Raw genomic sequence first — 24,841 nt, 5'->3', positions numbered from 1 at the left:
TCGATCTCCTGCTCCGTGAGACGCTAAAGCATGAGTCTTTGTTGGTCTTCCTCACCTTTCTTTTGCTTTCCCTGGAGAGAGTCAAGGAAGAATGTAGGACAGAAAAACAACCAAAAGAAAGATCTCTCGACTATTCTGTGCAGTGTACCCTTCTTTCCAGGTGCTTATTTCTAATGATATAGGATCAGTTAGGAGTTGGGCATTATAAGGATGCGATATCAATATCATGTCAAAGTACACCTACTGTACATGCTTTTCTATGAAGGTTTCACATCACATACTTTAACCAGTGACCCATTCTGTTATTAGTCACACTAACTAGACATAAAAATATATTTTTATTGCTGTATTTTCCCACTACTTTTCCTGAAAGTAATAAAAGACGGCACTTAACGCAGAACAAACCTAGAAATGCCCCATATTTTGAGAAAGCATATCACGTGACCTTTCAGAGAAAATGCAAACCGAATAAAAAATGATTTATTCATGCATTGCAGATATATAGCTTATACTCTATCGATATTATAGATCCAACATCATGTACAAAGCTTTTGCAGGATATTAATTATTCATACCATCCTCTCTGAAAGTATTGGAACAGCAAAGCCAATATTGTTTTTGCTATATACACTGAGGACATTTAGGCATGAGATTAAAAAAAAACATATATAATCAGAATTATTTCAGACAGATAATTTCTGAAAATTTACATCTAGATGTGTTACACATCTTAAAACATGGAGAGAGGACTGTATAGAAAATGAAGAATCATCATTTGTTTGTGTTACTTGTGACATGATGTGAAAGTGTTGATCTTTCAGTTGAAACATCTGTGTAGAAACAGTAACTAACAATTTCTTAAAAAAGTAGAGCAATTGCAGGGCAATTTGTTCCTGTGGGTTTTATGCAGTATTTACAGTACAGTACAAGGCAAGATTGACATTTGCATGAATGTGCCTACTAGCAAGTTATGCACATAGACAAGTTTATCTCCTGTACTTTTTCTGCAAAAAGTCCTTTGATCTACATGGCAAAAAAAATAATAATCCTGTAGCACAAAGTTAGTAACTCTGGGATGCACTCCTTTCTTTATTCCTTTTTGCACTACTTTGTTCAACTTTCGGATCTGAGCTCGGATCCTAGTGTTTTCTGACAGCTCACAGAACTTCAGGAACTAACAGCTGAACGAAGATGAGTGAGCAAAACGATGTGGCATGAGCTCGAGTCAAAGCACTCGGGGGATTGTCACACGAGTGTGGACCAGTGTGAACATGCACAGGATATTATTATGTTAGACAAATCTACCATGGTAGTTATCCAGCTGCTCGGTGTGGTCTGTCATCATGCAAACAGTAATGCAGTTAACTACAATTTAACTACAATGAATAGTTCATTTTTTTCTAGAATTCTAGAATTTTCTTCAGGATCGATAAACTATCTATCTATCTATCTAGTGTTGATGTCACATCACACATCACATTTGCACCTCTGCATGCTTATGCTATATTAAAATGTAAGCATGCACAGAGTACACTCAAGCATGCACATTATATACTTTACGACCTTGGGTCATGTCACGATCCAATGACACAATAATAATAATAATGTTAAAAAATAATAATAATAAAATAAAAAATAATGAAATAAATAAATAAACGGTGTATGACGTCATTGCTCCGCATCCTCAAGCGGCTGCTTTATCAATAGGCATAATGATCTGCTTCCGGCTGTCCCGTGTTAGTGCGCGTGCAAGGGGTAATAAATGGTAATAAATAAATAAATAAATGGGATTTTGTCCTGACTGATCCAGGAGCTGTCGAGGTAGACCGGATTAAAGGCCCCTAACGTTACTCACGTAGTGTTTGGACGGATGCCGCCTTTTCTCCACGTCCACCACTTTGACATCCAAAACGGTCCGGAGCTGCATTTTTGGACCGGTGTGTATTAAAAAGGGTGAAAAATAATAATAATGATGATGATGATAAGACAAAGGCAGAAATCCCGGGTTAGACAGGGCGGTAGTGAGAGAGGGAGGCGGACAGACAGAGCGGGACAGTCACGGAGATCTCTCTCTCTCTCTCTCTCTCTCTCGGTTCTAACGCCGCTGTTCTTCTCCTCCTGGACGCGCTCGAGCGTCTCCTCTCCGCTTTTCTCCGCCGCGTGCGCTACCTCCTGCGCAGTGACGTTACAGCACACACACACACCGAGCACTCCAACTTATTTACGGCAGAAATACACCTCCATTTATTCTAACAGCGCGGTCGTTTTTCCTCGACGAGAATCCAAACGGACACGTCCCCCCGGTCGGTCCGAACCGAAACCCGAGACGAGACAAATAAAATACACACAAACAATACGTAATGAAATAAAAGAAAGCGGTTGAATGCTGTGTCCGGTCGCCGTGCTGACTACAATAGCCCGGCTATGAACGCCGTTAAACGTGAGCGCGCTGGCCACCAGGAGCCAACGGCTTCTCCTTTAAATGTGAGCGCGCGAGCCCGTTCGGCTTCAAGGCTCGCGCTTGTGCTCAGAGAATCCCAGGGCTGTTCGAATCCCAGGCCCTGGGAGTCGATTCATTCAAAGAGTCGATTCAGGGAAATCAACTCGTCACAATGCGAGTCTCGGTAATCTGTACCGCTTTATCCCCTATATAGGATCATGGGGGGCCTGGAGCCTATCCCAGGGGGTGACAATCCATCACAGGGCACACACATTCACACAATACAGGTAATTTGGGAATGCTAATTAGCCCAACCTGCATGTCTTTGGACTGTGGGAGGAAACCAGATTACCCCGAGGAAACCCACCAAGCACTGTCGAACACAGACCCAGTGGTGCTACCATGCCGCCTTGGTATCAGCAGTCACCTCCCAATACAATATTATCACAATACCTAGATGGCAATTCAATTAAAAATGCAATTCTTTAATTATCATGATTTTATAAATATTACAATTTAATATTGAATTTTCCACTGATTTTGTTAGGCACAGTATTTTGAGACTGGTGTAAGTGTATATAATGAGACTAATTTGCACACAGTTTGGAGTTTGGAGAAGGCAGATTTTAGAGCAGATTTCTGAGGCGTTTGCATTCATTAAAGAATCGTTTATATCTGAGGCTGACCACAACCAATCAAACTGAAAACCAGCCAATTATGGTCACTGGCTGATCCATTGGGTCATCTCTGTAATAAACGTAAACATTATTGTTTTTTTTTTATTTATTTGGGAGTCAATGTGGCCATAAATTAACCGACACACACTCTAGAAATTACAATATTGTTTTGCATGTTCTTCTCATGCTTGGTGGGGTTTTTTCTGGGTACTCCGGTTTCCTCCCACAGTCCCGTAGTGTGTGAATAGGCTTTGGACCCCGCAACCCTGTACTGGACAAGCAGTACAGAAGATGAACATGACATTTCCAAAAGGCATAGTCAGTCACATGATTATGGTTTATTATAATATTTAAGGAAAGAGCCGCAAGTAAACTTTTTACTCATAGTGGACAGCATTCTGGAAGGTGACTATTAAGTGATTTTACATATTTTTACCCATTTTAATACATAATTTACACTTCTAAACAAAGAGTTTGTGTTTATTTAATGCTGTCAAAGCATTTTATGTCTTTATTTCATGTATACGGCACATATGCATAAAAAGATTCTCTGTTTGAGTTTTTAGAATTTAGGCATTTGGCAGACGTTCTTATCCAGAGCGACTTACAAAAAGTGCTTTAAAGTTTACATCATTGGATACATACTTATACTGGGTTAACTAGGTTAATAACTAAGTGCCATTAGTCCAACACAACTAGGAAGAGTTTTTTTTTATTTTGTATTCAAGTACTGGAGAAACAGATGCATCTTGAGTCGTCGTTTAAAGATAGTCAAAGTCTCAGTTGTACAGACATCTAGAGGAAGTTCATTCCACCACCTAGGTGCCAGAACAGAAAAGAGCCTGGATGAATGCCGCCCTTGATCCCTGAGAGATGGTGGAATGAGGCGAGCAGTGCTGGAGGATCGGAGGGAACGTGGTGCAGTGCGTGGTGTGATTAGAGCAGAGAGGTAAGTGGGAGCTTAAGATATGAGTTGCCTTAAATGCTCATGTAGTGAAGATGTGTTATAAGTCAGATTTTATAGTAAATTTTACATTTTGTCTTGTTTTATGGGGCCAGTAATAACCAAATCGCCTCCTCAATGCGACTTAAGTTAAATTAGCTTAACTTAATAACTATATAACTAATATATATAGTTATTAAGTTAAACTAATACTAATTAAAATAACAAATATTCTTTTGCTCCTTAATTCCATGATTCTTTGAATCAGTGAATCAACTCTTTTGGGTCGAATCCCAGCTTTAGTTGTAGGCCTGCGTGTGTGCAATGGGCCGGGCTGACAGTGTGCAACTGGATATTTGCACAAGAATAATAAGAAACCAAAGTGAAAGCAGAAGGAATTGGAGACAAAACAACTGCACATCTGCTGCGTGTTTTCTTGCCATTAATGTGGTGAGGCATTATTGCTAAAACCATTGTGGCACCAAGTGAAAGCCATCCAGCTCTTGTTTTTTTTTAAAGTCTCAGATAGTTTAATAAGACAAATAACCTTAAAACATTTCTAGAACATAATCTGCTTATCAGTTCTCATACCTCCCAAAAAAGTTTGTTGTACCCAAGCTAAAGCATTGCACACTCTTTATTAGATTAGACAGATGATCTGCTGCCAATAGGACAGCAGGCCAAGAAAACTGCTTGGATACAGATGTGCTCATCAACAGCTGGCTATTGATTTGATCGTGGCGTCCCCATGTGGCCATGTATCGCCCAAACAGTCTTCGTTTACACACATTCGTGCTGTATTAAATCAAACTGGAAATTATTACAACCATTTCCTACAATATGAGTATAATCATTTAAAAACATCAAATTTTGATGGAATGTAATTATAACAAAAATAATATCACAAAATAACATTTTTAGCTGGTTTCTTTTTTATTATTAAAATATAGATGTCCAAAGATCTTTTTCAATTCTATAAAACATATAATTTTTTTATTACAAACGTAGGCAAGTCAGCCCTATAGAGGACTCCGATACCTTGGAAACCTGTTTCATTCAGCTGTCAATTTATTAAAAAGAAACAATGTTTTTTTAAATAATAATAATAAGGAGAAGAAGAAGAAGAAGAAGAAGAATGGGGTGGAGCGCTGAGCAAAATCTTGCTCTATAGACCTACAGCTCTGGGGTTTGCATAATCTTCAAATTAACTGCTGTAAAAAAAAGTGGGAATCGATCATGATCATATAACACACATCTTTCTCTAATGTAGAAACTCCTTGAGCTAAAACAACGTGTAAATTGATTGCTCTCTGTAAAACAGACACGTTTTGGACAGATTAAGACCAAAATCAATTTGCAAGCAAATGATAATGATGAGGTCTGTTAACAGCATATCAATAAATGATTATAAGATAATTAGAAATGACATATCGACAGCAAGCCCCTGCGAAGCCCCATTAGGAGGCTTTTTAAGAAACTCTAAACTTGAATATTCTTTGCTTTGACATGATAAAGATCTGGGGCGTGTAAATGTTCTCATAATATTATAAAATGGTGTAATGGGAGTCTGTTGTACTGATGATGTCACTGTTACACTCTAAGAACTTCAGCGCAATATGCAGGGCTTCTCTGCTCAGGTTACAGCTGTAACGCTGCCTCACGCTGGACAAGATGTGTAGCACATGGCAGCCCTTCTCAGCATCTGAAATTAAAAAGTATAAAGCAAGAAATGGGATGTTATCTTAATTATCTTATGTGGATCAGGTCTGACTTCAAAGAAACATGTTAGTCCGGGGCTGTGACATCAGGTTGACTTTTTCATTGTTATTTATAAAACAGGTTATGCTTCTGAACTTTTTAAAATAATGTTTTGCTCATTATTTGCGTTCTAAGTATATTTAACAGGTTTTTGCAAAATTTGCAGAACCAATCGGTAGTATGCTCTGCCACTAGGTGGTGAGTGAAACTCCTCAACACATCTGGCATAAATCAAACCAACAATAATCTTGCCTGAAATGAAGCGGTCATTTTAATTTTTTTAGTAGTACAGTAGTTTCAATTTATGCCAATCTTATTGTTGTTATTTATTTACTGCTAATTCATTCATCTTTTTCAATATGCAAATATTGATAAGTAAATATAACATGTAAACTGTTTGTATTAGACATCCACCGTACCTTTTAAATAAACCTAATCTGACAAGAAACATATAGTATATTTATTACCAACCCAAGAGATGAATATTTGGGTTTCACCAAAGTACACTTCAATGCAATCTTTTGGGCAGAAGTGATGAATTGTCTGTAATTCAACTCTAAGGTTAATAATAAAATCCTCATTAGTGCCACGTTATTGTTACTATAATTGCAACACATTTATAGAAGGAGTCTCCAGTGCTTTGTCCAATTTGTAATGGGAAGTTTTCAACCATACAAGATTTTTTTTTCCTTACAGCAAGACTTTGTGCATCCTTTTTTTTTTAGTTAAGTTAATCTGGTGTGTGGAAGGAATGTTTCCATGCCATGCAGAATTAAGGGTCATTCGAAAACAAGGTAAGAAAAAGGAAAAAAACAACAGGATAGGTGTTCAAGTCACACCATAACTCGCCGTCTCATGAGAAGAAGATTGGAAGCGTGAAACTCATTGACATTTACAGAGGACTTCAAACACAGTACGGTGAATACTCTTAGCCATATTAAACATTTGAATGCTGCCAAGGTTTTAAAGAAGCCAATACGTCCGTTAATCATGATCCTGGCCGAGGTGGCTCGGAGCCCACTGCAGCCATTTGTGTAAACATTCAGCGATTAAAACGTCTGAATCCTTAAAAAAAAAAAAAAAAATAAATAAATAAAAATATCGACGGATAACTTGTGGAACAGATGTATCTGTCTGTGGAAACTGTACATACAATCATTCACCAACACCTGCATTTGAGGAGGGTGAGTGCATGCTGGGAACAGAGAGAGCTTTTACACTCTGTAACTGTGTTCTGTTATTCTGGATCAAATGTCCCGGTTTGACTTGAACATGCCTCCTAGGTTTTTCCCCCCCACTCTCCCTGAGGTTGAAAAGTAACAAAAATAAAGCGTTTGTCATTAATAAAATGAAATTTTTTTATAGGAGCCAAATTATTGTAGTTTAAGACAAATATTTTTAGACAAAAACAAAAAAAAATTTTAACTGGTTGACACAAGCTTTTTTTCTGCTAAAAGTAATAACTGATTCGGGTTCTATAGCAGCGAATAAGATATCCAGAGGCACAAAAAGCAATTTACATTTTTCTCTTTTGCAATCCACTCTCAAGATGTCACAAATCGCTGCAAGCAAATCTTTGTCGTGTTCAGTTACCTGCAGGGGATACACACAGAAATCACACACAGTCAGGTTTTTATTATTATTATTTATTATTATTATTATTATTATGATGATGATTGAAATTACTTAAATAGATAATACATTTCAAAATGTATGGCTTTTCTAATAGATATTCTATAAGAAAAGGTCAGTTTAATATCTCTTAGAATCACTCACTCACTCACTCAATCACTATTAACTGTGATACAGACTGCTCTGTATAAAACATTATATGGAAAAGCAGTCTAGACTGAATTCTGATTATGTATTAATGTTCCTGTTATTAAAAATAATGTGCGCTGAAAGAAAAGAAAAGTATTAAGTCATTTTCTGTAAAAAAAAAAAAAAAAAAAAAAAAAAAAAGGCCTTGCCTACATTGTACACCTCATCCTGAGACAGGACTTTGCGGAAAATCTCTCCCTCTACTTGCAGAATTTTCAGGGTCTCTTTGAGGAGGTTCCTGATCTGTGCAGGAATTGTCGAACGAACAGAACCAGGCTCCTAAAAACACAGAACCCAAGGCCGAGATCATTCGTCACACATTAAATGAACCACTGATCATAGAACAGGATCCCTAAAATGATTTACAACAGGATAAATATATTATAAAACATTGTGCACATCTGATAGTGCTGTAATGCAAACAAATGTTTTCAATCTAATACCACTATTGAATGTTACAAGAGTTTAAAAGATCATCTGATCAATTAGACTACTTTGTCATTTTGTTCTCATGTCTATGTTAGAGGTGTCCGTTTGGGGGGTTCAAATCTCAGCTCTGGTGTGCATGTGTGTGGAGTTTAATGTTGAAGTGTGTGTGTGTTTTTGCCCTGTGATGGGTTAGAAAACCATTCAAGCTCCAAGTCCCTTGTGATTCTCCACAGGAGAAGCGATTCAAAAATTATATGCATCTTGTTTTTTAACAATAAAACAATTCTCTGTATTTTGTTTTTCAGCTCATCTAACTAGGGTGTTTACACAGTACTTAAAATGCTTAAAATATATATATTGGTACAAAACTGGGCAACAATACAGACCTAACATCAAGAAAACATTAGCCGCCAAATTAAAGAATGAAGATTATAGAGTATAATATATATATATACGATGGAACCTCAGATTGCTAGTAACGCGATTCGCAAGTGTTCCGCAAGACGAACAAAGATTTTTAATAAATTTTGACTTGAAAAACGAACAAATCTTGGTTTACAAGTACCAAGTATCATGTATCACGCATGCGCTTCTTGTTTTGACGCTGAGCGTCACGTGATTACAACTGATCCAACGGTTATTTTTAAAGTTATCTTACTTTCTCTTGTGGAATTGTAGGTAAACGTCTCCCCTGCTGGGTCTCAGTGCTCGTCTCTTACTGGTATAATCAACATCCGTGCACGCGTGTACTGTTTACTCTAACACTGTGACTACGTGTGTGTGTGTGAAAAACATATTTTATTTTGTGTCTGTATGCGTGTGTGTAGTACAGCGCGCATGGAAAGCAAAAGCAAGTCTCATTAGAGAGGTTAAAGATCCATTTTTTTCTCTGTAACAGCCTGCTCTTTGTATTTGTGTGCGTGCGCATCATTGGAGCGTCAAAAGTGTGGAGGAAGGGTAACTGTGTAAGATGAGAAGGGGGAGGGGCTCCTTACTTTAGCTTCACAAACACAAACACACACACGGCGCCTGCGTGCACAATCGGAAACACCTATCTGTCGGGATTTATTTTTACTGTTTTTTTAAAGGTAAAGTGCAGGTTAATTTATTTTATTTTTACTTTATATTTTGTGTTAATTATTTTTATGTATATATTTTTTGGGGCTTGGGAACAAATAATTTGAGTTTCTATAATTTCTTATGGGAAAATTCGATTTGGTTTATGTTTTGAAATACGAGCCCGCTTCCAGAACAAATTATCCTCGTAATCCAAGGTTCCACTGCATAATAACAGAATCTTTCATTTTCAACTTCACCTGTTCATTGTGTTTACATCAGTTATAGCATCGCAATGTAAAAACATTAGACCCTACAGTATATACAATAAGATAGCTGCCAGATCAGCTCTGTCCCCTCAAGGCATGACTCCATATGACCACTAGGGTGTGCTATGGTGTCTGGAACCCGGACATAAGCAAAGAATACTGTGGTTTGCGGGGTGGAGGCTCTGTGAATCGGACTTCGTTCCCCGGCACGTTCCATGTGCTGAATTGGCTTTTCTGTCAGTGTTAGTCAAACACTGCTTCCTGGCTGTTGAATTGTCTCCCCCCTGACATTCTTTCACACATATTTCTCCCTTTTTATAATTACCCAAAGGGCTGCATTTTTTCTCATTTTCATGCTTAGATGAATCCTAAAACAACGTAATTCAGAAAAACAAAAGGTCACTTTAAATAATTAAAGCCTACAAAAATAATTCTGGAATAGTACTCACAGTTCGCCTGTCAAATTAGTAGTACTACAAAAAAATTAAACCATTTCTAGTGGTACAGAAAGATTTTAAATCTATAGTAATGCACTGTATTTTACATCACATGTTATAAGTACACCACAGGATCAACAGGTCATCTGCTTTACCTGTTCCGCTGACGTGCTTGGCTTGGGCTGTTGGATCAGCGGGTGTAAAAGGTACTCGACATCATAGGGTCGAAACCTGGTCACCTCCTTCTCTTTTAGGAACTCCTTTAGGATGTAAACCGACTGACCCAGAACAGACTGGAAACTTGATGGTGTGCCATTACTAAAAAAAATAAAATAATAATAATAAAAAAAAAAAAGGAAAAATGGGGAAAGACATTTTAACTGCCTGGCACTAGTATAATTACTTTTAAAAAAAAGCCTACGTATTACTGGGTCATATATGTTGCTGTTAAGACGGTTAATATTCCAATTTAAACTTAGAGCAAGCAAAATTTTTCAACAAATGAGTTAAAGTACATAGTTGGCAGTTAGCACTGCATATTAGAAACAGACATGGATAACAAACATGACAGACAACAAAACATTAAGGGAAACAGGACAAAGGACATATTTGCACTGTGTCACAAGATACAATCTTTTTTTGTTATGCAACATTACTTACTAAAAATAAATAAAATAATTTAAAAACTGCATCAACTCAGGTTATCTTTGTGCAATATTAAAATTAGTTTGATGATTTCAAATATTTAAGTGCGACAAATATGCCAGAAAATTTTAAAGAAATCAACACAGGGCCAATATTTTCTCACAGCGCTGTGCATAAAAGAAAAACCAAGTTTAATGTTAATATCAATCACAATTTGCAAACATTCACGTTTGTCACGTTTCAAATTCTGAAAAGTCTCTAGGGTGGTGATATATTTTTTGCAACGAGTATAACTGACTCACTCGGCGGAGCTTGAATGAAGCTCATTAGACGGGACACGGAACGGTTTGTCATAGCAGTCCCTGTAGAGCTGAGGCATCTCCAACATCCGGGAGATCTGCTCACTCATCACAGGATCGTTCACTTTATCTGTGAACATGCACACAAAACGAGAAACAGGAGAATAACTTACTTTAATAAAACGCTGGAAAGCATGCAGGCAGGATTAAGTGCAATAACCTCCTAATTAGGTTTCTAGTTTGGATTATTGAAAGCGGAAAGCTATAGATGGGAAAACCACTGACTGGTCTTTTTTCTCCCCATCATTAACTCTTAGGTTTTGGTGAGTTTGTCCTCATTGTAACCCCGGATTCCTGCTCTTAGCTGACAGAAATAAAATCAGATGTGGTCTTCTGCTGTTGTAGCCCATTTGTCTCAAAGGAAAAATGTTCTATACATTCTGAGAAGCTTTTCTGCTCACCACGGTTGTAAAGAGTGTTGATTGGGTTAGCCTAGCACTCTTGTCAGATTCACAGTGTTTCTGCCTGCAGAAGTGCTGCTCATTGAATGTTTTTTTACATAGTGTTACATCATGATCTGAAATTTAGACAAAAGGAAGACCACAAATTCTATACACCTTGTCCAACTTGCTAAAATTATGTTGCAAAATAAAAAACAACAAATCAGGTAATTAGCCCAAAAGAACCTACAATGACAACTGTGTCACAACCCTTTTAAATGTCCTGGTAAGTTCCTTATTCAGTTAAACCTTCATGGAGTGCTGAGAGTCACTAGACAATCTGTGAATTTCTGTATCCATGACATCAATTACAATGCCACGTGACAGAACTAGCCAATTTTTAAAAGCTTGTTTTTTTTTTTGTTACTGAATGTACAATACTGTGCAAAAGTCTTAGTCATATTATATGTTGTACCAATTTTGTTATATATGTTTATCATGTCTGCGTAATTATGTACAATCATTCAGTATTTCCATATACAACTTAAAAATTAATAAATAAATAATATTACAGGAGAATATATGAATGAATGGTCTGCTAAGACATACCAGTTTTCAGATGGAAACATAAAACCTAATGTACGCTCCTGGGATTTGCATAAAAATAGAAAGGAGCGAGTGTAACAAAGTTACCAGAAGAACTTGTATTCTTCAGCAAGCTCAGTAAAACCTAACAACTGTTTTACTTATAGTACTGTGCAAAAGTCTTGGGCATCTGAAAACTGGTCTGTCTTGTATTTTTTTTTTCTTTACAGGCATGCGTACATTCTCATGTAATGTTATGTATCTATTCATTTCTAAGTTATATATGGAAATACTGAATATAGAATACAAAATTGGTACAGCATATTACATGATGCTTAAGACTTTTGCACAGTACTGTACGTTTCATCCTATTTAACGATTTTATAAAAGTTTAATATCATCCTATATTTTATATTTAACCTGCTCTGAGTGCATTTCCTAAATAAATTGATGTAAAACAAATAAAGAAAATGAGAAAAGAAAATGGAAAAAATCTTTCAAAATGTGTTCCATGTGGTCTGTTTGGTATCTGTTATGTCCCCCATAACATAAAGGTGAAATGTCTTTCCATTCAAGACATCTAAACTCATTGAAAAGGTATTTAATCAATCATTAAACAGTCTAAAAGGTGTGATGATGTGAATCTGGAGACAAATTGCAGACAACTTGTGCTGTGTCTGTATGAGGATTCTACTGCCAGCCTATATGACTTAACATGGCTCAAGTGTGTCTCTGCAGGTTGCTTACAAAATGAGGAGGCCATGATCTCTCTCTGCTCGCGCGAGGTTTTAAGGGAACCGCGTACTCGGAGCAGATCTCCGATCTCCAGTACCGAGCTGCTCCTCTGTGCCTCTCTGAGCTTTCTTAGCTGCTCCTCTATATTGAAACCACCTCCAGCAGTACCTTTAACTGCAGCTAAAACAATAACAATTCAGGGTGGCATCAGTTCAATAACAAAAAAAGAAAAATAAATAAAATTATGTGCCAGTCTTACCCTTTACAGACTCTCCACGATCTCGCCATTTCTCATCTTTCCAGCATAGACAGTTGATGACTCCAGTGCTGTCATCCACTAAATACACAGAGCAAACGTTACTTTTCATTATGGAGCTTAGACAACCTCTGGACAACAACGTAAGTGATGTACTACACTGTATTTTGTTTTACATTATTTAGCAACAGTTAAAGTATAAGACAAATGAAACACCTCCATAGCAATAGAAGTCGTCTCTTTCCCGTTTGTACACCACCGTGCCCAGTACATCCACCTGGAACAGCGGGTGACTTTTGTAGAAGTAGATTCCTGTCAGAAGTAAAAAAAAAAAAAAGTGTGAAGAAAAGTCTATATATATATATATATATATATATATTTTTTTTTTTTTTTTTTTTTTTTTTGCATTACTCTTGTTGTTTAAAAGCTTAAGTTTTCATTTCATCAACAGTTAAGGCTTTAAACACAATATGTCAACATGGAAAACCTGGAACTTGTCGAGATTCTTTCATCTGAAGGATGTCCTTAACATAAAGTCTGGCGTAGGCAGAAAACACAGGGTCGAGACCCCAATAGAGTGATGGAGGTTCATCTTCAGTACTACCCTGATCACCGTCCATTATACATAAATCCCTAAACAAGAAGAAAAATGTATCCTAAAACAAAAAAGAGATTTCTAGATTTTGAACATAAAAGGTATACAAGAAAGAGATTCGTGCACCACAGATCCGGTCGTTTTTACGATACTGTATGTCCTCCCTCAAATGCCTTAAAACCTGGCAGTAGAATTCACTATTGATTGTCTGGCCCCTGAGGACATATCAATGCACTTGGTTGAGCTGCAGACCTGCCTTGTGTTTTTCAGTCAGATGATGGGCTCTTCCACTACCCTGAACTGTTGCTTTCCACTCAGGTTCGTACCCATACACCCAAGTTTCATACTCGGGTCAATGATCCTCAACATGAAGGACGGATCATCCATGGAGGTGCTGACCTTTTGCCTGGACTGTGACAAACCAGCAATAGCAACAATGTAGTGGATTGTTCTCTAAAGATCATTATTTACAAGTTGCCGAATGGTTTCGAGATTTTCGGTGGTTGAGGTCATTAAAGATCTTCCTGATCTCTTGTCATCTTCCAATGTTCTTCTACTACTAAAGCATGCGAGCCACTGAAAACACCTTGAACAATTCATTGCAGCATCGCCGTAAAACTTGCAAAATTATGTCAAACATCTCTGTGACAGATTTGCACGGTTTTCACGCTTGCTCTTTGTTCTAACTTGATGTCCATGATGAAATTGCAGACGTGGTAACGCACATGGTTAGAATAGCACCAGTTGCACCCTGGCCCCGATGTACACAGGATGATGTTTTTTAGCACACTGACTTATGAACGTCGGTGCTCCCTGTGACTGTGCGTGCAGCCGTGTGCTGCCATCTGTTGGCGTGTTAAAAAAAAACTAGTCTGGAAACTTTTTGATATCACCTCAAAGTAGCAGCTGAACACAGAATAGTCCAAAATGGATTCTTTAGTAATAACCAACTCATTTAAGGCAGTAGACATTCTTGCTTTAGGAGACACATGCAAAATATAATACTAGGGGACAAAAACATGTTTCTAGCAGAAGTCTACACTGCTAAAAAAAAAAAATCTGGGTCAGCAAGTAATCTGACAATTTTTAATGGATTTACTGAAGGCCAGAACTGCATTGTCTGCAGTCGCTATACAAAAATCACACACGGCTGTATTCCAAACGCCGTCGCACTGAACATAAAGTGCACTAGGTAGAGCGCAAACTCTATTATTTCATACTCACTCCTATAGTGAGTACAGAGTAATTTATAATTCGGCTCACGATTTTGACGCCCACTTTTACAACTAACTCATTATAAGCTATTTGAATTTAATTAGATTAAAATATAATAATTAGAAGGTAAATTAAATTTAAAATAATAATAATAATAATAATAATATATAATGAACTTACTTTGGCTGCAACTGGAAGATTGGTAATAGGAAGAAGGGCAAGATGTTCTTATTCTTCGCATTTTTACCAACGGTTAAGTGTACACACTGCCCCCTAGTGCACCGCGTAGATACGGCAGTTCCAATTTTTCCCCTTCATTTACCACATATATATTTTGATATATATATATATATATACGATTTTCATATATACGAATCATTTTTGTCGTTCCAAAAATAGTTTAGAAACGTTTGTTTTTGGTTCAGGGAAAAGGTGGTTTTCTCTATTTACTTATGTCTTTCCTTCATTAAAAATAAACAACATATGTATTTTCATGGCTCTGTCATTTTGTAATAGACCTTCTGAGGATTTCGAAAATATTTATGAAGAACAATAAATCCAAGAATCCTGCATCCTGGCTTTTTTTTTTTTCTTCTATTTTTAAGGTTGGATCTCAAGAGGGCGCTCTAACACTGAAAACTAAACCCAGTCTTCAGCCTCATAGTCCATAACAATTTAAAACATCTCTGACTCATTGCCGATACTGTTTTGTTACTGTGTACAGGATCGCAGAGGGGTCTGGAGCCTATCCCAGGGAACTTAGGGCACGAGGTGGGGTACAAAGCCATCTGCATGTGTTTGAAATGAGGGAGGAAACCGGAGTGGCCAGAGGAAACCCACCAAGCACAGGGAGAACATGCAACTCCCTGCACACAGACCCGAGGCGGGGAATCAAACCTGGACCCTGGAGGTGCAAGTTGACAGTGACCTATACACCACCGTGCCACACATTTCTGACCATTTCGAACAAAATATGGGTCAAAGGTTGCTCTGTGGTTAAGGTATTGGACTACTGATCATATGGTCTCAGGTTCAAACCCCAGCACTAACAAGTTGCCACTGTTGGGCCCTTGAGCAAGGCCCTTAACCCTAAATTGCTCAGATGTTAAAAAAGAGAGTGATAAGTCACTCTGGATAAGAGCATCTGCCAAATGCTCTAATGTAAAGATATTCCTTTATTACGTTCATCATAATAAATACAAATTAATGATAAATTGTTATATATAGAATAATAACAATTTATATTAAAATATTTAAATACTATAATGTATATTATTTATATTTACAATTAAATGTTCAAACTGTAAGGATGGATGGATGGATGGATGGATAGATAGATAGATAGATAGATAGATAGATAGATAGATAGACATATCATTCATTCTTATTCAGTTACTATGCTTATTTTACCCTTAGTATGTAAAAATGAAGAAGACGTGATATACTGCATAGGTAAATTCTAACACACACACACACAGAGGAGGTCATGGAGTTGAGGATCTCGTGTTTATTACCAGTGTGTTATCACAGTTATAGTTTTATCAGGCCCTTATATTCAGGCTTAAAGATAAACCCAGTTAATATACTAAGGTGAGTTCAGCTCTGATACATTATCAAAAGCTTAAAACAGAGCATTCTGATCAGGTTAACATTTGAGTCTTCATAGAGAACATTTCTATGTGTATAAGTTTCTTTCTTGGAAAATGTAGCGTCCCACACAGGCATGTCTGTGTCTTGGACTTTAATAACATACACTGGAGCATAACAGCAATGTTGCTAAAACAGACTCATTACTTACTGGGGTTGTACTGTAAGGGTAATACATCACCACCAGTTCTCTGCGGTGTGAGCGTTAAGCTCTGGATCGTTTATTTTTATCAGTGGATGCCAATGTTAGACAGTTTATCAAGTGAGTCAATAAGGTCTGTGACCCTTTGTACAGACTTTTGTTGGCAGCAACTGTATAAATGAAAAAAAAAAAAGCACAGCCTTCTGGACCTTAGTGTACGAGTTATAATCTACAAATACAACTCTCCTCTTAAACAATGAAGGAATTCACTACATTGTTTATGCACAAAATAGATATTTAATCCTGAGCTTTGTGTGAAATTTGCACCGTGAAGTCACTCCATCCCTGTCGCTGTTTTTAGCACTAGGACTATTATTATATCTATGAAGACTTCTGTGATGCATTAAAGTCCAAATATAACTAGAAAATGCATGCTGTTAAAATGAATTAATCACCAGTTAGATAGTGTGAGGTTGACCGCTGAGAGCCAAACAGTTCTTCCCAAAGTGTTCTAAATTTTCCAGCTATTACAATTATTTATTTATTTATTAAAGAATAACACATTGTAGTTTTATCTGCTTATAGGTAAATTTCATGGCATAGATCATTTATAAAACAAGGTATATATACATCACCCATAAGATTACATTACAAAACATATTGTAATCCAATATTGTATACGCTCCACTTGTGCCACTGGCAGATCTGGCCTTTTGGGGAGTGGCTGTGGTGTCTGGAATGTGCTGTTGTGTCTGGCACTGGGATGTTTGCAGCGGATCCTTTGGGTGCTGTGGGTGGCGTGGTGGGGTTTCCATGGATTGGTTTTGTTTGTGGATCTAGGGAGTTTGGCAGCTGCCATTTTTCAGCATGCTGTACTCCAAACAGGCATAAATGAGCTTTGGGTGCACATGATCTTATATATATGGCTGATTGGTGTATAACTTACATTATAGCAGCTACAGCCAATCGTCCCCTCACCAGCCTCTCTTTTCCTCTTTCTTGACAAATATGCAGCTTGTTATTGTACAAAGAAACTGCAAAATACTCCATCCTGTTGACTTCCCATGCCAAAAAACTTACTGACGCTGAAGACCACTTTTCAAAATGCAGTAAATAAACATCTTCTCAAAGAAAACTTCACGTAAGTTGTTACTATAGAAACTATAATGCTCTCAGCCAACCTAACCAGAAATCATTAAATAATTGAATTAAGTATTCAGGATAAACAAAAGATAGTCTACTTAATAAAAAATATAGTCTAAGTTAGAGATTACTACATAGAAATGAAATTAACCCAATCTGTGTATCGGTCTTCAACTCTTTATATTCTAAAACATTTAACATATCTTTCTTTCATGGAAGACTTTCTCACCAATAAAACCTTATATATACCTAATATTGTACTAATCTGTGTGCAATGGTAAGGGTAAGGTGTCGTCCACATGCCATCGTGCACATCAGAGAGGAATATTCTCCAATCCTAGAGAGCTAGCCATAATTTCATTGGCAGTTTCTTATGTTTCGACACTTGATTGTATCAGAGCAATTAGGGTGAAGGACCTTGCTCAAGGGCCCAACAGGGGCAGCTTGGCTGCACCCGGACTCAAACTGGAGACCTTTTGATAAGCAGTTCAACAAATTAACCACCCCTGCACCATGATCTATGTTTAAACCGCCCAGACAAAATAAAAAAAACTATTGGCCCGCATCAAGTAAAGCAAACAACTAAAATGAGATTTCTGGAATTAGCAGTCAGGTTAAGGACAGTGCTGAACTGCTGTCAACTTCGTGGAAAAGATGTGGTCGGAAAAAAAAACTTTTACCCGACCTCACTAATGCCCACGTGGCTAATTCCCACAGACACACTCCAAAAACTAGTGGATCACCTTCCCTGAGGAATAGAGGCCGCAAAAGGGAGTCCACCTCTGGAAACTTTGGAATAGGAACATATGGATATGACGACCAGGTGTCCACATCCTTTTGGCTGGGCAGTTTATCAGTGGTGTTTATCCTGTGCAGTTTGTAGAGAATCCTTATCTGGAGTTATTGGCTTAGAAAGTTGACCTGTGTTCTTTCAATGGAAAGTAGAAATGAACAAATACTGTATTCAGGGTTTCCAAGAGCACTAATAAAACCGCATAACACTTTGCTTTGCCTCCATTAATGGGATCCAATGCATACACAAGATGGGCATTTTGCTCAAGCAGACAGGGACTAATCAACAGTAGAGATCTTTATTTAATAAATCACTTAAAGGGTAGTAATGGACGTCAATGGACATGCTCACAATGTTCATCATTGAACTTTTTTTTTTTTCTCTTACAAAAAGTTTCTTTGAGACTCTATCCCAGCAGCACCCTCTGCAGCCTGTCCGCAGACACACTATGCTCATCCTCTGACTCGGCGTCGCTTTGCGGGTTGGAGCTGCATGGGGAGCTACATTCAGGAGAGCAGAGGTAGTGCATGAGGGGCAGGCGGAACTTTCCACAGAAATCGACAAACTTGATGTGGCGCACCCTTGAGTCGAAGTATACACCTGTGGAAGGAGAAGATACACAAGGAATGAGCTGAGGAGACATTCTTATACAGTAGTTATTAAAGCTTCATGTCTACCTTCTTTAGCATAGATAGTAGTGAATGGATCCTGAAGGATTTCAGATGCCATACCATAGTTATACAGTTATACAGCTCGGAAAAAAAAAGAATTTACTGTAGGATTCAGCACACAAGTACAGCACACAAGATCTAGTTATGGCTACCTGCACCGTGACCATTTAAAAGTCCAATTGGTCAAATTACAATTGGCTAAAATGACATTGTTTATAGATTTATAACAATATATTTGCAATATTACCATGAAATGTTATTAGCTTTTTCATTTTCTAGTGCAAAAATTAGCCATGAACAGAAATAATATTCACATAATCTAGTTAAAATTTACACACATTTACAGCTACGTGAAGGAATCAATTGAACGCAAATGACGGGATAATAATTGAATAGTCATATTAGGCATAATATTGCTGAAGAGATCACCAAGCTTGTAAAATTACTTGACATTCAAAAGCATTTACAGACAGCTGCGAAGTTACACAACAGCAGAAGCATTAACAGAGAGAGTGACGGCAGTGACATAGCATTATCCAAAAAGGGACATACAGTACATGTGATTATTTATGGTGACATTAAAATATTTAACAATGTAGCATTTTTTTCCTTTTTTTATATTCCTAAAAACACTTTAAGGATAACACATTTGCATACATACCTGTACATGCAGAACAATCCCCTTTATATTTTCAGTATGATTTTTTTCTTTTGATTCTTGCTCAATTGTTATAATAATAATTATTATTACTATCTTTGCTTTCCTTACTTTTCAGTACTTTTCATCACTAGTGTCACTTGCGTGTGACTGCACAGTGTGTATGTGTGTATATTTCCTTATTTTATATTTATATATTTATTTCTGTTATTTTGTGACTTTGAGTCTGAGCTTTGGCAATACAAATGTCTATATTTATCAAGTCAATAAAACACCCCTTCAATCATTGACTCTCTCTCTCTCTCTCTCGATCTCACAAACTGAGGGAATTCACCGTCACACTGTCAACATTAATGTTGGACAAAATGACTGAGCATGCACAATGGGGCGTAGTGTGTTGGTTCACGTACACAGAACCAGTGCCCTTAAGATGGCAGCGCTGATCACTAGTAAAGGTTCAGTTTGGTTTCACAAAGCTGTCTGGTAATGTAACCGTACCAACCTTTCAGACGTTCAAGGCTGTTTAAAAAAGCAACCCCAAGCTCATAAGAGCATCAATCCTTGGATCTATGCATCTATGCTTCTGTCTCTTACCTGCACATTTGGGATTTGGACACTTGCTGGCTGAGTCCAGGTAGTGGCACAAGTTGCCTGGGAGGTCACTCAAATGGTACGGAAGGTTCCGGGACTTGATAGTCCGTCCTGCCAACTCAAGCAAGGACGGGGGGTTATAGGTCAAGTCCTTGACGAAACGCACTACCAAAGGGTTACCGCGGAGGCTGAGCTCCTGTAGGTGCACAAGGTTGAGGATCTCACGTGGTAAAAAAGTCAGGAGGTTGTTATGGAGACTGAGACACAGTAAGGAGTGCATCCTGGAGGGGAGACGGAAATAAAATAACATTTAAACAAGTAAGACATATTGTGTATTGAAGTTAAGAAGTGGGTTTAAATTTGGTTTACAGTATGTACAGTACTGTGCAAAAGTCTTGATCCACCCCTCATGTCTTTATATTAAATTGAGGTATAAAATGCCTCTCAGCAGAAACCTCATTTCCCCTCTCGTCTGCTCCCACTCAGCACTCAGCATCACCAGCATGATCCCCCCTCCCCCCTCTGCACTCCGGACCTGTCTGACTCATCCTGGTGCTCCTCTTCTGGTTGTAGATCTGGAGAGATGGAGGTGGTGTGTGGTCTGCTTGGGGTGCATGTGGTGACTTAAGACAGTTCCACTTAACCATCAAAACAGTCCTGGACTGCAGTCGCTCAATAGTTCAGGACAGGAATTTCCTACAGGTTTGCACCTCAGCCTCCAATAACAAAACTGGACTCCATATTAACTTAAACACATCTAATGTTATATTTAAACTTCCAGGTTTCTCTAAAGGTTCCTTCCTATTGCCATTTTTTTGCCATTTTCACCATCACCCTTGGTTTGCTCAGGGACAATTTTATCATCACATATTTCAAGCAGATTTTTCAAATTTTCTTTTGATTCTGTAAAGCTGCTTTGCAAAAATGAACACTGTTAACAGCGCTATATACATAAAATTGAAATGAATCATCTGCACTGGTTCATGACTTAAGTTAGATGCCTTTTGTAATGCTGAATGAGGCTCTTTGGAAGCAACATATGAAGAACTGAGGGGTGGTGCAAGACTATTGTTTTTTTCTTTTAACACAAACTAATTATGCAATATTACTAATTCACATTGTGCACACAGATAATACAGGATATACAGCAGAAGTCAGCTGTTACCTGGATAGCTGAGGTGGAATGCTTTGGATGCAGTTGTCACAAAGCACCAGGTATCTAAGGCAGCGCAGATTAGCCAGCTGAGGAGGAATGTAAGAGATCAGATTTCCTCCCAGATACAACATCTCCAGCCTTCATTCGATTGCAGATGATGTGCAGCAGATCATGGTGACCAGGAGTAAAGTCATCAAATGGTCAGCAAGACAGAAAAAAAAAAAAACACATTACATACATGGTGTTACACACATAGCACACTTTTCCATTTTTACATTTGCGCTGAGCCAAGAATAAGCACAGACTTTGATTCTATTAGTTATATTTTATTTTAGATAGACAGAAAGACTTTGAAGAAGAGAAAAACTACATAAAGATGCATATTTTACATTCTGGGAGTGTTAAAGTCATCTGTGGACAGTAGTCTAAGAAGGAAAATTGGTCCTGCCAATGTCAAGTTGGAGGATTGGCTTTTTTATCTCCTCTTTGTTAATTACAGGGTCCCCAATTTCTCGCCAAGTGTCTGTGAGCTCATGTATGCAGAAGAGGGTGGATTTCTTTTTCCTCTTGTAATAGCATGAGCAGCAATTCGGAAAAAAAGGGATTGACTGACTTGACGTGTCTGAGAGGATGCACAGGGAGAAGATAAAAGCTTTCATCCACCCTAGTTGCTAGCTGTTGTGTGATTGGGGGAAGATGGTGGGTGTGTGGAAATTGGCAGCTGACTGAAATGAGGAGAGAAAGGTGGTGAGGGGTTGTTGGGTCCAGAGAGAGACCAGTCCATCTCAGGACACATAGACACACATGCAATTTATATTTACTACATCTAGCAGACACCCTAATCCAAAGTAACTGAGCAGTTGAGGGTTAAGAGCCTTGCTTGAGGGTCCAACAGTGGCAACTTGTTCTGTTAAGTGTCAATCAGTTTTATGCCTTCAGTCGCAAAAAAAGTCCCAGTTTGACTTGAACTTTGCTTGTTGTAATATCTTATTTTCATTAAGAAACTTAAAGGCCTTGCATTTTAAAGACAGACTGTTTGTTAGTCTGCATGCCCACTGAGGAGTAACCTGAGCTCAGGACATAACTGAGGTGCTTTTATGTACAGTAATAATTATGCTACTATATTATATGGAGAAAAATGCTTCAGCATGTCAAGACATCTTGGATAATGCTATACTTACAACAGTTTGGGGGAAAGCCCTTTTCTATTCTAACATGACTGTACCCCAGTGCACAAAACCAGGACTATAAAGACATAGTTGGATGAGTTCGATGTGGAAGAACTTGACTGGACCTAACACAGAGCCCTGACCCTCAACACCATCAAGCACCTTTGGAATGAACTGGAACGGAGTTTGTGAGCCATCAGCGCCAGACCTTATAAATGTCCTACGAAATGAATGAGCACGAATTTCCACAAAAACACTCCAAAATCTTGTGGACAACCTATTAAGAAGGGTGGAAGCTGTTTTACTGCAAACAAAAAAGGAACCAACTCCTTATTAAAGTATATGTATTTGGATACAATGTTTGGCCAAAAAAATTTGTCCGAATAGTTTATATATGCAAACACATGAAAAAATAAATGTTGATTTAAATCATAATGATATTTTGAACCAAATGCTTGCATTTTTTAAGAAGTATAGCCATAAAATCAGTTCATTAATATGTTTAGGAGCATTAAAATGCACCAAATAACCAAATAAACCTGAAATAGTTTATTATTCTAAAATTCAAAATTGTTAAGATCTTGCAACGTGAAGTTGACATGGTTACGGACATTATAGATTTATTAGGGTTTTTTTTTTTTAGCTTTTACTAAAGAACACTTTTTACAGGTCACATGATTCTAGAAGATGATACCAACTTTAGTATCAATACTCAGAAATCAGAAATTTGAATAATTTTCATTTTTTATTATTTCTATTTGAAGTGAGACAGTATAACGCTGAAATATGGGCATTTTTTTTGGGGGGGGGCACATACAGTATAAAATCATTTCTCCATTTCTCTTGAAATTTTTAGGGAAGCAAGATTGGTCACTTCCATGTTGCATAAACTTCAGAAGTAGATTCATTTTTTTTGTTTTTTTGTTATGCATATAATGCAGACCATGTGTGTACATTAGTCTAAAAAGAAAAAAGACCTGCCTGGTGAGGTTCTCTATTTCCGCTGGGATGCTTTTTAACCGGTTTCCTCCCATGGACAGAGAATGCAGTCGGCTCAGTTGCAGGATCTGGTTCGGTATTTCTCGAAATCGGTTCCCACTGAAGTTCAGCGTCTCGATGGCCATCGAACCGAACCGCTTCGGGAAGGATGCCTCGTCCAGCAGGTTATTTTTCGCGACCAGAGTCTTCAGTTTGCTGAATCGCAGAATGTCCTCGGGGAGGACAGTGAGCGCGTTGTTGCTCACGTCCAGATGCTCCAGGCTGCTCAGCGCGCAGAAGGAGACGGGGAACACCGTCAGGCCGCTGGATGCCAGGTGAAGCTCCTGGATCTGACCGCGCTGCGCCTCCGCCATCTGCTCCGGGTTCGAGTCGTCCAGCTGCGCACGAGACGGGTTCAAAACGGGCTCTCCGTCACCGGGGAAACTCTCCATGATTACAAAAAAAAGGTACAGGTGTCAGTGTTGTGTACAGCAACTACATTGTGACATCACAACCGGGAAGGTGCAGCGGTTTGCTCCTGATCTGAGATCTCTCCATATGTGCTGCACTGTTACAGCGCTCAACAGGCGCTCGAGCGTGCGCTCGCGCCGTTTTTATGCAGCACGCGACGGCGCGACCTTTGGTCCGAAGCAGCGCGAGCCAAGTGAGCACATTGGCTGGACTGTAGGCTGACTGGCATTTCTAAATTGCCAATCTTTATGACTGTGTGTGTGTGTGAGTGTGTGTATGTGTGTATACGCTCTGCAGTGGGTTGGTTCATCATCCAGGGTGTCCCCTGCCTTGTGTCCTGATGGTGTCCAGAGGTTGGGGTCTGAGATGTCTTTTTAAATTGACATTACATTTAATAAATAGTCCGATAAAGAACTTGGAGGTGTTTATCAGTGATGTAATGTTCCTTGCTGATTTTGGATAGCTTTTGTTTTCTAAGTGTTTATTAAATAATTATACACCATTCAGCAAATAACATTAAAAGCACTGACAAGTCAGGTGAATGCCATTGATTATCTCCTCATATTGACACTAGTCTAGTCTAATGGGATGTACAGTATGTGAAGAGTCAGTTCTCGAAGTTGATGTGCAAGAAGTAGGAAAAACGAGCAAGCATAAGATTCTGGGAGACTTTAAAAGGGTGGGTCAGAGTATCTCCATGTACTTCCTCTACAACAGTAACCACTGGCGTCAAGTCAAAGGTCACTGTAACCAACTATTGCTTAGCGACTTGGTGGAAGGGGATGGAGTCCACATTTGATTAGTGCATGAAATGTGACATTT

At 38.3% G+C, this 24,841-nt stretch overlaps 3 protein-coding genes across 8 annotated transcripts in view; all 3 read right to left on the bottom strand.

Annotated features, from left to right (window-relative positions):
* The window catches only part of sh3pxd2aa (SH3 and PX domains 2Aa), a 131,109-nt gene extending 128,602 nt beyond the window's left edge, over positions 1 to 2,507 (bottom strand). For all 5 annotated transcript variants that reach the window (XM_053477687.1, XM_053477688.1, XM_053477692.1 and 2 more), the window contains exon 1: positions 1,856 to 2,507. In XM_053477687.1, coding sequence (XP_053333662.1) covers positions 1,856 to 1,927 — 72 coding nt within the window. In that variant the 5' untranslated portion in view covers positions 1,928 to 2,507. The remainder of the gene's footprint in view (positions 1 to 1,855) is intronic.
* A 2,211-nt stretch (positions 2,508 to 4,718) lies between these two features.
* On the bottom strand, positions 4,719 to 14,838 carry stn1 (STN1 subunit of CST complex). 2 transcript variants are annotated; one of them, XM_053477241.1, is made up of 10 exons: positions 14,781 to 14,828; positions 13,278 to 13,446; positions 13,007 to 13,102; positions 12,794 to 12,871; positions 12,547 to 12,714; positions 10,778 to 10,904; positions 9,986 to 10,148; positions 7,793 to 7,918; positions 7,339 to 7,411; positions 4,719 to 5,762 (listed from the first exon to the last, which is right to left on the bottom strand). In XM_053477241.1, the coding sequence occupies exons 2-10, from the start codon at positions 13,408 to 13,410 to the stop codon at positions 5,605 to 5,607; spliced, it is 1,122 nt and encodes a 373-aa protein (XP_053333216.1). In that variant the 5' UTR covers positions 13,411 to 13,446; positions 14,781 to 14,828; the 3' UTR covers positions 4,719 to 5,604. The 2 variants fall into 2 exon arrangements, with proteins under 2 accessions (XP_053333216.1, XP_053333217.1); XM_053477242.1 differs by having other exon boundaries at positions 4,720 to 5,762; positions 13,278 to 13,423; positions 14,781 to 14,838.
* A 2,849-nt stretch (positions 14,839 to 17,687) lies between these two features.
* Positions 17,688 to 24,248, bottom strand: lrrc58a (leucine rich repeat containing 58a). Its single transcript, XM_053477735.1, has 4 exons — positions 23,552 to 24,248; positions 21,411 to 21,539; positions 20,249 to 20,526; positions 17,688 to 18,925 (listed from the first exon to the last, which is right to left on the bottom strand). Exons 1-4 carry the CDS (start codon positions 23,998 to 24,000, stop codon positions 18,732 to 18,734), a joined length of 1,050 nt encoding a protein of 349 aa, XP_053333710.1. The 5' UTR covers positions 24,001 to 24,248; the 3' UTR covers positions 17,688 to 18,731.
* Between the last annotated feature and the right edge of the window lie 593 nt (positions 24,249 to 24,841).

The sequence above is a fragment of the Clarias gariepinus genome, chromosome 18 (assembly GCF_024256425.1).
Source record: "Clarias gariepinus isolate MV-2021 ecotype Netherlands chromosome 18, CGAR_prim_01v2, whole genome shotgun sequence".
NCBI classification, from domain to species: domain Eukaryota; kingdom Metazoa; phylum Chordata; class Actinopteri; order Siluriformes; family Clariidae; genus Clarias; species Clarias gariepinus.
Note: the sequence above shows the minus strand (reverse complement) of the source record. Positions and strands in the feature narration are given on the sequence as shown.

Coding starts and splice junctions, on each gene's coding strand:
- stn1 (XM_053477242.1), bottom strand. CDS start 13,410: ATGGACGGTGATCAGGGTAGTACTGAAGATGAACCTCCATCACTCTAT. Junction 12,872..13,006: donor CGACTTCTATTGCTATGGAG/GTGTTTCATTTG, acceptor CTGTGTATTTAG/TGGATGACAGCACTGGAGTC. Junction 7,919..9,985: donor CAAGCACGTCAGCGGAACAG/GTAAAGCAGATG, acceptor CTGTGTTTTTAG/GAGCCTGGTTCTGTTCGTTC.
- lrrc58a (XM_053477735.1), bottom strand. CDS start 24,000: ATGGAGAGTTTCCCCGGTGACGGAGAGCCCGTTTTGAACCCGTCTCGT. Junction 20,527..21,410: donor ATTCCACCTCAGCTATCCAG/GTAACAGCTGAC, acceptor TCTCCCCTCCAG/GATGCACTCCTTACTGTGTC. Junction 18,926..20,248: donor TCCAAATCCCAAATGTGCAG/GTAAGAGACAGA, acceptor CTCCTTCCACAG/GTGTATACTTCGACTCAAGG.